Genomic DNA, 13,404 nt, shown 5'->3' on the forward strand with positions numbered 1-13,404 from the left:
TCGGCAGGAAAAGGGGCAGTGTGCCCCGGGGAGAGGGCTCCTTTCTCCTTTCTGTCAGCTCAGGGCAAACAGGCAAACCACACTGTGCCCTGACAGCCATGTGCCAGAGACTTACCGAGCACCGTGGGCTTGACCTCTCCGTCTAAGTATTCCAGGGCTGAGATGAAGACCTAGGAGGTCGTCTATTTGGGCAGGGATGGGCTGTTGTGCCTCTGGCAGAAGCTGTTGTTGAGGCCCCTCCCCAATGCCTCCTTAGTCCTGGGGGCTCTGCCAAGCTCCTGCTGAGACCCCCTGTGGTCTTCTTAGAAAGTTCAAGGCGGCCACAGTCTCTGAGACATTCTCTGTCTGGGCAAAGACACCCTTTCTAAGCATGGGTTGTTTCAAATGGGTGAGGGAAAATGAGACAGATGAAAGGGCCCCACTCCTGTCCCTGGAGCTCCCAGTGTGTCTCCATGAGACCCTGGCTGACTCTGGGGAAAGGCTGACTACTAGCAAATCTCTAGAAGGGAGACGGAAGCAGATGATTCAGCTAATCAGGTGAAATAGGCATAGACCCACCCCCCAACCCCACCCCATGGCAAAGAGAGCTTTTCCTAGACGCAGGCTGCAGTGTGAGGAGAGTGTGCTGTTCCCAGGCCTGCGTGCATCATGCTGCCATTAGTGAGGATGTCACATCACGAGGCACACAAAGCCCTCCTTGACAGAGCACGCGGCCACAGGAGAAACTGAGATCTGCAGAGGCCCCTTCACTCTGCAATGTCGAAGGTGCCTCCACCTTTAAGGGTAAGTGCAAACCCACCCTCTGAGGTCCGGTGGCGGTCTGCCAATACTCACATCCTTATTCCAACAGCTGCTCAACCAAGCCTAGGCTCTCTCTGCATTCAGGTGGGGCTGAGATTAGACTAAACACTAAATGAGAAACGCAGTGAAGCAGCAGCCACCTCTCCCTCCCTCTATGGTACTGCACAGGTCCTAGCAGGCAAGCCTAGATCTGATTCAAGCAGTGTGCTCCCAGCATGAAGCTTCTCTGTCCACTCAAAGGTATTAGCTCGTTTCGTAACACAGGAGGCGCCCACCTGGGGCTCCCTGGAGAATTCCCGCTCATCCTCATGCTTGCCAGTTAAAGACGACATGGCCAGGAATCCACACTGCACCTCTGCCTTAGTGGCACCAGTCACTGTGCAGACCAGGAAGGCCTGTAGGTCCTGTGGGACCTTGGCCATCCTTCCTCTGTGCTCCCAGGCCCAAGCCCTCACCCACCTCACCTGAAGCCTGTGGCCCTACACCCCGCCACTCCCTCTGACCACAGCCACCCTTACCTCCCATGCCCAGCACCTGCCATTCATTCCCTCATCTGCAAGTACCCCTGGCTTAGCTGCTCCACTCTCAGAAACCCACAAGGACCTGCTAAGTCCTCGTCCTGCATGGGGTCTGCCACGTGGACCAAGCTGCCTCCCACGTGGGTCAAGCTGCCTCCCACGTGGGCCAAGCTGCCTTGTTCTGCTTCTGTGCCCGAACGTCTCCTACCGCAGGGATAATCCACTTCCCGGTGAGATCACGCAGCAACCAACAGACTCCCTCACCTACCCACGATTCATTGGCAAAGACCCACGCCGAGGGAGGGGAGTGCAGCAGCCAGGGCACCGTTTTCATTTGCTGGATCGCACGAAGCCTTGCTCATGGTAACACAATATCGCTGGAGAAGAAAGCCGCAGCTTTCACAGTGAGAAGGTTCTAGGGCTCAAGGTCAAGTCTTCTGGATCCCTGCAACCCCCCAGGGGAGCTTGGCGGAAGCTGTGTGAGGATTCCACAGGGTCTTGGGGAACGTTTCCCCATCCTGCAGCGTGATATGCGGCAGTGTGCCTGCCTTGGAGACACTGGAGAGTTTGCCTGTAGAAGCTCTCAACCAGTTTGTGGCATCGTAAAATGTATATGCAGTCATGTGCCGCAGAGTGACATTTCTCTCAACCATGGACTGACCACACATACCATGGTGGTCCCGTCAGATTATAATATCAAATTTTACTCTACCTTCTCACATTTGGATGTGTTTAGACACACACATCCCCACCACTGTGTCACAACTGCCTCCGAGCAGTCAGCGCTGTGTGGTCTGCAGCCTGGGAGCCACGGTCTACACCATGCAGCCCGGGCATGCAGGAGGCTGTGCCACCAGGCCTGTGTGAGCACACCCTGTGATGTGCATAAAAGGATGTCGGATGCCACTGCCTAAGGATGCCTTTCCAGAATATACCCCTGTCGTTAAGCAGCAGAGGGATGTATACGGTCTTTGTTCCAGATTCCTGACACAGAGCTTCCCAAACTCTTAGAATTTCCTGAGCGAAGAAAGCATCTTGTTATTCCTACCAAGTCCCTGACCTGGTAGGAATAACACCTGTGCCTGAGGCTGCGCAAATGAAATGACTTCAGGACCCCTGAGTAGCTTCAGGGAGGGTGCTGGTCTCCAGAGACACCAACCATGTGACTTCAGGACCCCTGAGTAGCTTCAGGGAGGGTACTGGTCTCCAGAGACACCAACCATGTGACTTCAGGACCCCTGAGTAGCTTTAGGGAGGGTGCTGGTCTCCAGAAACACCAACCACGTGACTGGAGGGCCGTCACTTTCAGCGCTGCCCAACCCTCTGAGTCCTTTCACTTGGCCAATGATTTCATCAGTCATGCCTATGTAGTTACATCTCCATTAAAATTCTAAAACACTGAGGTTCAGAGTGCTTCCAGGCTGGTGAACGCTGCAGCACTGGGAGGGTGGCGCCGGCGAGGCCCAGAAGCTCAGTCAGGTCCACACCTTACCCTGAGCATTGCTTCCACTGGCTGTCTGAATTGTATCCTTGATAAAACAACTGTAATCATAAGTAAAGCGCTTCCTGAGTTCTGTGAGTGGTCCTAGCAAATCACCACTGAAGTGGAGAGGAGGTCATGGGAACCCCAGATCTGTGGTCAGCTGGGCAGATGTGCAGGCAGCTGGGGGGCCCCATTTGCAGCCAATGTCTAAAGCAGGGCAGCCTGAGGGACTGACCCCAGCCTGTGGGGTTTGACTCTAACTCCCAGTAGTTAGCATCAGAATCGAGCTAAATTGTAAGGGTTGGAGAATGGGTGGTTAGAAAACAGCATAATATTAGTACAAAGAGGTCTTACCCTGAGGCACTCCCAGGGTACAGAGGAGCTTTAGCTACAAATGGAAGGCTGGAGGCACCAGGAGCCTGCCACCGACACTGACCATGGCATAGAAGCCAGGGGTGCCAGTCTGTCCAGATTGCAGCCAAGTTCACCCGAATCATCAGAGGGCCAGGGCATGGCACAGCAGGCCCAGTCAGCAGGGATGTGCTCACTCACTATGCAAGGCTGGTGGGGGCCCTGCGCTCCTTAGCCGGCTGCCTTCTGTACCTGGCTGGCACATTGAGCTGACACAAGTGGTTGCTATTTCTGTTCTTTAAATTAGCTGTGCCTCCCAGCTGTGTACTGCACTCTCATCTTCAGGCTTGAAACTTAATTTTTACTGTAATAACCTTTTATTCTGCTTCCAAATGACTCCATTATAAAAGGGCATTTTTAAAAACCAAAAACTGTGGCTCCCTCGTGGAGGGTGTCTGGAGTGTGGCATATTCCGAGAGCAGGCAGCCACGCAGGGCGACAGAGAGAACAGGCACGTCTTTAATTAACAGCCATTCAGTTACGATTCTTCTTGGAGTGGAGGGAAAACAGATATTCTGAAGCATAAGGCATGCTACACTTTCTTCAGCCACTGCCTTTCGCTGATAGACATGCAACAGCATTATCATTTTAATATATATTCACAGATAGATCAGAGCAGGATAGCTCATCGCTTAAATGCTGTTTTTTTCTTTCTGCAGAATGTGACCACAGTGCAAAATTACACCTGCCAGGAGTTGCAAGTTCATTGTTTTTAAGACACAGGATGCCTGAGAGACATGCAGTGTCTCTTTGGTGACATCAGGCAAATGCCAGGACCAGACAACGCCATTGCTAGTGGCTCTCGGGCTTTGGGGTGTCTTACCAGGGGGATCCGGGCACCGGGGTGGAGGCCACCGGCCTGTTGCCTCTGGCTGTGCTGTCCTCTCCTCCCCCCAGCATCGGTGGAGGCTCCTTTCAAGAGAAAGAGACAGGAGAGTGGCTTTTAATTTTAAACACTCATCTTCAATTACAAGCAAGGAAGGGAGGAATAAACAAATCTCCTGCAGGCAGGCGGCTTATAGTAGCCACGAGATAATGACCTCAGCACAGCAGTGCCTAGGCTGGGAGGTTCTGCCAGGAACAGGGAATCAGTGCAGAGCAGACTGGGTAGAATCACCTGGACAAAGCCACCCCCTCATTGTCCCAAGTTGTCTAAGCTGCCTGCTTTTCCAGAAGCAGAGACGGCCAGAGGCAGCCAAGAGAGGGCATCTGAGGTCTGAGGTCTTTGGGACAGAAAATCTCACTGGCTTCATCCCCAGAAATGAGCTGACCCAGCGGTGGGAGTCACTGTGCCATGAAAACAACAGCATTTAGTGGCAGAGAGCCTCAAAGCTGGGGCTGCCACATCCTGTTAAGGCGGGAGGAGGCGACAAACCCATATTCCTCAATAACGACTCTGCCACATAGAGTCTGGTTCCTCCCCAGGCTCCCGCCCTTCCCAAACATCCAGCTGGGGGCATGGCTCATGGGGCTGTTCTGCATCCTGGGGATGATTCTGATTCTGATACTCAGTTGATCCACATTTCCATTAAGAAATAAGAAAGTTTGAAATGCCAGGCATGGCGGCTCACGCCTGTAATCCCAGCACTTTGGGAGGCCGAAGCGGGCAGATCATGAGGTCAAGAGATCTAGACCATCCTGGCCAACATAGTGAAACCCCATCTCTACTAAAAATACAAAAATTAGCTGTGTGTGGTGTGCGCACCTGTAGTCCCAGCTACTCGGGAGGCTGAGGCAGGAGAATCACTTGAAACTTGGAGGCGGAGGTTGCAGTGAGCTGAGATTACACCACTGCACTCCAGCCTGGGGGACAGAGTGAGACTCTGTCTTAAAAAAAGAAAAAAAAAGAAAAAAGAAAAAAAAAAAGAAAATTTATCACCTAGAATAAAATGAAGATCTATGCCCTAAAATTAAAAAGAGAGAAAAATAAGCTATGGTTAGGACACTTGATCAGTATTCATTAAGAATAAAATTTGGAGAAAAATAAAAGTTGCTTGAGATTTAAAAATATGGCCCATCACAATTCTAACATAAACAGAGGCCCACAATTCAGATGAACTCCTTTAGCCATATTGATGTATGACAGACAGCAGGTCTTTGTTCAGTTAGTACTGAGCCGAAATAACCAAATTCTTACCAGTAGAACCATATATCACAAAGAGAAATAAAAAAATCAGGAAGTATCACCAGAATTTTGGAAGGCTACAAGAAAGAAATAAATTCACATGAAGTATAATAAATTCTAGTGTGAGAAACTTTTTTCTTTTTTCCTCTTCCAGCTGTTTCCATGGTTTTAATCTCAAACTTAGAATGCTCTGAGAGATTATGTTCTCTCTCTGGGAAAATTAGGTGGGATTAAAAATACCGGTGCCTTATTCAAAGCAACAATCTGGTTCTGAGCTGAGAATGGCAGGTGCAATTAGAATACTCAATTCATTAAAAAAATTGAAAGTCATCCTAAAATTTTAGAATCTGTTTCTACCATTGTTGATGTTGGTACTTTATGAGGCAGTGGAGGTGGGAAGATGATTAACCATTCGACCACCAAAACTAAATGAAGTCAGTGCTCCAAAGTCCTCGTGGGGAGCCGTCAGTGCAACATCAGCCATGCACAGGAGGCTGGGGATGCTGTACCAAAACCCAGCACATGTGGGTCCCTGAGGGCTGTGCTGGGCCAGGCCCATCTGCACTGTGTCAGCTGCTTTCAAACAGGGTGCTTAGGAAGGAAAGTGCTAAATTACAGAGGCACAGAAGCATGAGATTAGAACAAAAATTAAAAGAATCTCGCGTGTCTGTAAGAGACAATGGTGAGATAAAGCTCAAACAAGTAAGTCTGTCTAATGTGGCTATTTGGCAGAATCATGGAAAACAGAGCGAAGCTGCGTCTTGGTGACCGAGTTATCCAGAGTGAGTGGCCCATGTTGAGAGATGCCAGCCCAGAGGGAAGGACAAGAAACACAGAGATTAAAGCACTCAGCCAGAAGCATCTCGCACAGTCTCCAGCGTGAGGGTGAACCTGGGAAGGGCATCTTCTCGAACATCAGGCAAGGGACTACCAGGAAGGAAGGGGCGGTCTGTTTACGTATGTTCATCCTGACATTTTGGTATTTTACACATGATTTGTAATGTATATTATAACATTATCTTTAAGTTTGTAAGTTTACGAATAAAATTTTTATAGGTTTTCTAGTAATAGGAAATATCTTTGTTTCTTGTGAGAAAATAAGGTCAGGATAAATAATTGGCATAACAGAGCATTCAGAAACACTTGTCTCAAAAAATATATATTAAGACTAGAGCTTATATTAGCAATCCAGTTAGAAAAACTAGGGGGGACTTTCATTATGAAGTTCATTGAACAATAGAAACTCAACAAGAAGTCTCTGAGTGGTAGATTACCTCAGCCAATTATTCAAGCAAATAGAGTAGGATGTAATTTGTGATGGGGACTAATGTTTAAATTTGGCAAGCCTGGGGTTCTCTACTGCTAATTACCGAGGTCTTCTCCACGAGATGCATGCTGGTTATGATTTCCTGTTGGTGATAAAAACGGCTAATCATGGTATAAAACTCTTGTTCCACGTTGAAGTCATAAAAGTGAATTAGACGCGAAGAACCATGTGATGAAGAAAGGAGTTATTTAAGGCACTAGAAAGGCTATCTGTGTAATTAATATGTCATTCTGGCCTGGATGTTAATCTGGAAAAATTGGGAAAATCATATCTCAGGGGGCAAAAGTTTAATTTGCTCTATTTGTGATCAATTTTCACCACTGAACACCTGCACTGATGATTGAGGAGGAGACGTGAACAACAGGGTGACTACATCCTGGCAGAACTCAGAGGAGAGACGGAAGCAAAACCAGGGAGAACAGAAAGCTCGCAGTGTGGCTTTAGGCAGAGAAATACCTTGGAAAGGTGAAGTAAGAGATAATGTTGACAAATAACTGAGTCCCACCAGCGTCTTCAGTGTATTTGACAGATGAGAGCAAATTAAGTGTGATTTGTGATTTTGAAATGCAGTAATAAAAATGACTCCCTTGGGTTACTGAGAGGAAGGACTGTACTATTGAAAACACGAAATGCTTCAAATGCACTGTCTTGGCCAGTCTTTAAAACGCCATTCGGCAAGCCAGTGAAGAGAAAGACCTGAAATTAGAACGAGTGTGTTGGCTCTTCTTTCCTCTTGCCTAAGTGGTGTCTGAGTTTGACTACCTTGTATGTCTTCTCTTCCTTCTGAAAATGGACAAAGTTCAAATGGAAGCCAAATCCCTTCCCAACAGAGTCCCCCAGGGAGCTTCAGACCCAGATCTGGCAGGACCAGCAAGGGCTGCGTCCCTGCTCTCTAGGCCCCGCCTGGCCCCTTCAGTGCCAGGTCCTGCTGCTTCACACAGCAGATGGCAGTCATTTCACAAACACCATACAGCAAACAAGCGTGAGGGTGTCCTGGCCCTGGTCCTCCACACCTAGGGTTTTGTGTCTTTAACACACACACGAGCCCCGAAACTGACCTTGTCTTCTTTGTCTCCATCCCGGCTCTTCTGGGCCCGCAGCATCAGGGCAGGAGGGCGGGCCACTCGGCCCCGCTCTGTCCTTGTATCTGTTGGGCCAAAGCAGTTGTCATTAACATTTCATTTGTCATAGTAGTTTGGAAAACCTAAGCAATCAAAGACAAAAAGTGGCCCTGAAGATTAGAATTGGTCAGTAGACACTGTGCATTCCACAGAAAGGTGGCATTGCCCTGTCCTTGGGTTGAAGTCTAGTGACAAAGTTCTCATCCCAAAGCGAGGATGCACCTGACGATGGGTTTGCAGGGGCCAGAGGCCTGGGCACACACATGCACCTCCGGACTCCCCAGCCCGACCTCCCGGCATCCCTCTCCTGTGCCTGTGTGTGCAGGCAGTGTTCACTCCACCCTGGACTCAGCCTCTTGGACAAGCAGGAAACAAGCCCAAAAGTGGGAGGCCCGAGACTTGGCTATTGTCCTCTGGTGACAATCACCAGGGTGAGGCCGTGACAACCCTCACACTCCCAGCCCAGTGGGCCCAGGGTGGGAGTGCTGTGCCCAGGTGTGTGGGTGTCTTGGGGCTGCTCTCTCGCATTGTGGGGCCCCCAGTGCGCTGGGCAGTCAGGAGCCTCCTCCAGTGATGCCAACCTGCCCCCTGGACTCCATCTATGCCCAGGCTGGGTGCCATCTAAAACACTGTTGGCCAAGCCTTGTGAACTGGGCCACGTGGGTCACAGATGAATAGGACACAGGCCCTTCCCAAGAAGGACAAAGGGCCAGTGTAGGACAACAGAACCAGCCTTGCTGAGGTTCTGCCAGCTGGTGGCCATGATGGGCTGCCCTTGGTCCTGGCCCTGCCAAAGGGACAGGAGGGGCTATGTGCAGGCCACACCGCCAGTGACCATGGCCTACTGGCCACCATGGTGGACCCTGCTTTTTCCAGGGGGCCGGACCCACAGCACTTGGAAAGGTGCTTGTTTCAGGGGAGGAAGGGATTCTGCAAATTCCCAAAGATTGTTACTTTTTTGTCTTCTCCAAAAATGTCTATCTAACTCTCAAAATTTTGCAAGTAGATTCAGGGAAAAACAGTAAAGCAACGTTGAGCTCTGTTTTAATACCAAAAATAAAAAGAAGGACCCAAACCATCTAACCACACACCAACCTAAAACAATAGATAAGTTCTCAAAGGAAAGCCCTGGCCAGGTCTCATGGGTGTGCAGGGCAGGACCCTTGGGAAGCAGAGATTTGTTTAGCTTGATCCAGAGCTCAAGACTGGGCAGTGCAGTCAGGGAGGCCTGGGTATGCTCCTTCCTGGCAGACGGAAGGATGGGGAATTAACGTAAATCACTTTATACGTGTGTGCACACAACACACAGGTGTGTGTATGCACACACACACACATAGAAAGGATGTCCTGTGGCCCCTTCAAGCTACACGTCTGTGCTTGAAGGGGGTGAAAGGCAAGACTGGGGGTCCCACTGGCACACCCCACCTTCTAGCCTTTCTTCCCTGCCCCACTGCAAACTGGGGCCCCTCTGCAGCTCCGGGAAGGAGATTTGCATAGCTCTGCATGGGGACGGCTGTCATGTCCTCCGTGGGCATTGGCACCTGTCTGGCTTGCGGCTGCAGAGCCAGGTGGTCTGCAAGGCATCCCTCCCCAGCACCCTTGGGAGGAAGCCCCTCATTTGAGTGGGGTCAATCAGCAAATCTATTTCAGGTGCGGAGCAGCAACACTAAGGCAGCCCAGACGTGACCCGGAGGCCCCATCCGCGGAGGTGCTGAGTTCGGATGAGGCAGAAACATAGCATTCCACCCCTGACTCCCCTCCATCCAGTGAGTGGGTGGAGGAATGCCCAGCCTGTCCACCTCTTTCACTCTGCACAGCGCCCTGCCCGGCAGGCTCTCCCCAGGGCTGGGTGGCTGGTCTGCCCTTAGTGCCGGCTGCCGGCAAATAGGCTGAGCAGGGATCCCTGAGGGCGCCGGCCTCCTCCGTCATTGCCACTTTACGAGGGTGTCCGCACAGAGTCTACACTGCACACTCTTCCTTCACAAGAGGCCTGCCAAGGCCGACCACAGGGCTCCCATACAGCCATGACCACCCCAAGAGACGCCCTCAGGCCTGACAGCTGCGTGCACAGGTCTATTTCAAGGTTGGCCTTGGGGAAGGGACTATCGGCTTTTCACTGAACCAGGTAACCAAGCCTGAGTCAAGAAAAGATTTCAGGACAGTGGAAATATTTTACTGTCACTCAGGAAGAGAAGCAGAGTCCCTGGATTGCATTAAGATTTCCGGAACTCTGTTAAGAATTACTCCCAGAGCCCATTCTTGTCAAGGTGCAGCGGTCATCAAGCAGCCTGGACACCGGGTCTCTGTCCTGATCCTGCAGGGTCGTCCTGTCCCCACCCCATCTCTGCCTCCTCATCTACAAGATGGGATTAGCTGGTCACTACCTCTATGCCACAGAAAGGGGCAAGTAGATGGGGACACAGCCACGCCCTGGGGAACCCTCGTTAAAAACCCAGGGCTCTGTCCCTCTGCCTCCATCCTGCAGACACCAGAAGCAGCCCCCTGACTGAGGGACAAGGGGGCACACAAAGGAAGCTGAGCTCACCGTTCCCCTGCCCTCACAGACCCAACGCAAAGCAGGCCCAAGCGATGGGACGAGGGAAGTTAAACTTGGTGATTCAATGACCCAGCACTCCACATATTTCACGACTGCTCTGAGACCTATTTTTTGACTGGATATGAGTGGATGGCTTTTTACTACCTAAGAATGAGCCAAAAGTGAATTGGTTTAAATTTTATCTAAAGTACAGCAAAGAGCAAGTCCCAGGGAGGAAGTCTGGAGGGGTCGTGCACGGAAAGCTGAGGTTGTGTTTTAATTTTATGCCACACACTCTATGTTTTCAATATGGCAGGTGCCTATAAAACACACAGCAATCTCAGTAGCAGAAATGCATGTCTGTATCTTCTACGAGCATGTAAATAAATACACATTGTGAAAAACTGTGTTAGGAACACTGGCAGCCCGCGAGGAGGCCGTAAGCCCATAATACTGTTCTCAGATGACAGCATTGCCTAGTTTACTCCCCATTACCTTGAGAAAACATATGAAGATATTTTTCATATTGAAAACAGCTGATCTTGTAAAAAATCAGATCTTAAAGTCTGGCTTTTGAGATAAACGGATTTACATTGTTCCTCATGAGTGCTTCTTAGAGAAGATATTGTTGATGATCATTTTAAAGCCCCCAGTCACAGACACACACCCCGGAATACCTGCGACAAATGTTTGTGCCTTGCCCTAAATAGTTTTCTTAATAACCGGCACTCTTTAACAGTCATTGATTTTGCAGGTACCTTGGAGGTGTGTGGGTGGCACCAGGGGCTCACACACATAATTGGGTCTGCGTGTCAGCCATTCCACCGTGGAAGTGCTTATTCTACGGCTCTCCGGGGGCCACTTCCAGGGTCCACTCTGACATGCTTAAGTACTCTTTGCTTTGGGCCTCTCCACAAACTCTGATGATGTTGTCATAAACTCCTCCCTTGAGTGGCAGACAGAACTACTTTATGGAGGAAAATCAACAAGTGTAAGACCATGGGCGCTAAAGTACTTCGGGGAGCATGCAATGTATTTCCGCCCTCCGAGAGAGGCTCGGCGGTAATACCTTTCTGTGCAATGCTTCTATTGATCAAACCCAGCTCTGAGATGTGAAGTGCTCCCCAGCTCCCCAGTGCCCTTCAATGTAATTTTCCTCCTGGCAGTGATGAGAGACAAAGAGAACTGAGAAGGTCGCATGAAGTCTGGAAGGAAGCAAAAAAGGCTGTGCTAAAAACTCCCACGCCAGTCAGCTGACAAGCATTTATTCACTGCTCTTATAGAATCCAGCACGACCGTCCTTGCTGGTGGGGAAGAAGTGAGAGGAAGTACTGTGAGCAATTAGACACTCCTCTCCTCCTCTCTCAAAGGGCCGCAGGGACTGGGGAGGGCATCCAGGGGTAAAGTATTCAACACCAGCCTCTTGAAGTCAAACCGGGCAACGAAATATCTCTTTAAGAAAAGTGTGGAGGCCGGGCGCCGTGGCTCACACCTATAATCCCAGCACTTTGGGAGGCCGAGGTGGGCGGATCACGAGGTCAAGAGTTCAAGACCAGCCTGGCCAAGATGGTGAAACCGTGTCTCTACTAAAAATACAAAAATTAGCTGGGCATGGTGGTGTATGCCTGTAATCCCAGCTACTCAGGAAGCTGAAGCAGAGAATTGCTTGAACCTGGGAGGCAGAGGTTGCAGTGAGTTGAGATCATGCCACTGCATTCCAGCCTGGGTGACAGAGCGAGGCTCCATCTCAAACAAAAACAAAAACAAAAACACACACCAAAAAAAAAAGAAAGGAAGAAAGAAAAAAAGAAAGAAAAGTGTGGAAAGAAAAACTGTCCTATCTCCTGGGCAAGTCTTAGCTTCAGAAACTCTTGGAACTCAGCAATCAATTCGCCCTGTTTCCCTGAAAGAAGGGGGAGGTGGGTTTGCTTGTGCCTGACCCGGGGTCAGGGTCCTGGAAGCTTTTCCGTATTGTGCTTCTCAGTCATTAATCCAGGCCCGAGGCACCTGTTCTCCTAGAGTGCCTGGAAGGTGAAGACTCAAAGGTATCATCATCACCTGGGGTCAGGCCTCAGCTCAAAGGCAGCACCAGGATGCGGGTCCAGTTGATGGCATATGCCATGTAGTCATCACACACCCTAAGACCAGCAAATGCTTCTTACATTGAATGAAGTATCAGGAATTTATTTATTTATTTATTTAGAGACAGGGTCTCACTCTGTCATCCAGGCTGGAGTGGGTTCACTGCAACCTTCAAGTGATTCTCCTGTCCTTCAAGTGATTCTCCTGTCTCAGCCTCCCGAGCAGCTGAGATTACAGGCATGCGCCACCACACCTGGCTCATTTTTGTATTTTTAGTAGAGATAGGGTTTCACCATGTTGGCCAGGCTGGTGTCGAACTCCTGACCTCAGGTGATCCTCCTGCCTCGGCCTCCCAAAGTGCCGGGATTACAGGCGTGAGCCACTGCGCCTGGCCCAGGAATTTATTTTAACATTCAAAAGAGTTTGTTTCTTTAAAAATTATTAAAATAAAGAACTACTCTAGGAAGTCAAAAGTGTCTAACTCATCAAAAAGTTATTAGAAATATATCAGTATCTCCCAATGCAAAAAGTAATTCTGAAAGTCAGTCCAATTTTAATTCCATAAATATTGACCTCCTTTGACCTCAGTTTCCTCATCCATAAAAGAAACTGTCTTGATTCTCTTCCAGTTCTGGGATTCCAAGTGTCAACATGATATCTGGAAGCGTGTGGAGTAAATCCCAAAGGAACTGGAGTTGCAGCCCTCACCATGAGGCTGTAAGAACATGTGTCTTCTGGTTTCCTGCTGGGGGAGGAGGCGAACCCAGGGAAATGAATGGACCCCACGGGGGAGGAGGCGAACCTGGGGAAGTGAATGGACCCCAAGGGGGAGGAGGCGAACCCGGGGAAGTGAATGGACCCCACGGGGGAGGAGGGGAACCCGGGGAAGTGAATGGACCCCACGGGGGAGGAGGGGAACCCAGGGAAGTGAATGGGCCCCAAGGAACAGGGAGAGAGAATTTCACCTTTCTATTCTGAAAGCCGAGAGCAACCGCTCATG

At 49.9% G+C, this 13,404-nt stretch overlaps 1 protein-coding gene across 2 annotated transcripts in view; it reads right to left on the reverse strand.

Moving 5' to 3' along the window:
* TCERG1L (transcription elongation regulator 1 like) overlaps positions 1-13,404 on the reverse strand; it is a 219,687-nt gene that overhangs the window by 66,883 nt on the left and 139,400 nt on the right. For both annotated transcript variants that reach the window (XM_034931729.2, XM_034931730.3), the window contains 2 exons: positions 7,724-7,812; positions 4,037-4,125 (listed from right to left, as the gene is read on the reverse strand). In XM_034931729.2, coding sequence (XP_034787620.2) covers positions 4,037-4,125; positions 7,724-7,812 — 178 coding nt within the window. The remainder of the gene's footprint in view (positions 1-4,036; positions 4,126-7,723; positions 7,813-13,404) is intronic.

This window comes from Pan paniscus, chromosome 8, assembly GCF_029289425.2.
Source record: "Pan paniscus chromosome 8, NHGRI_mPanPan1-v2.0_pri, whole genome shotgun sequence".
Taxonomy (NCBI): domain Eukaryota; kingdom Metazoa; phylum Chordata; class Mammalia; order Primates; family Hominidae; genus Pan; species Pan paniscus.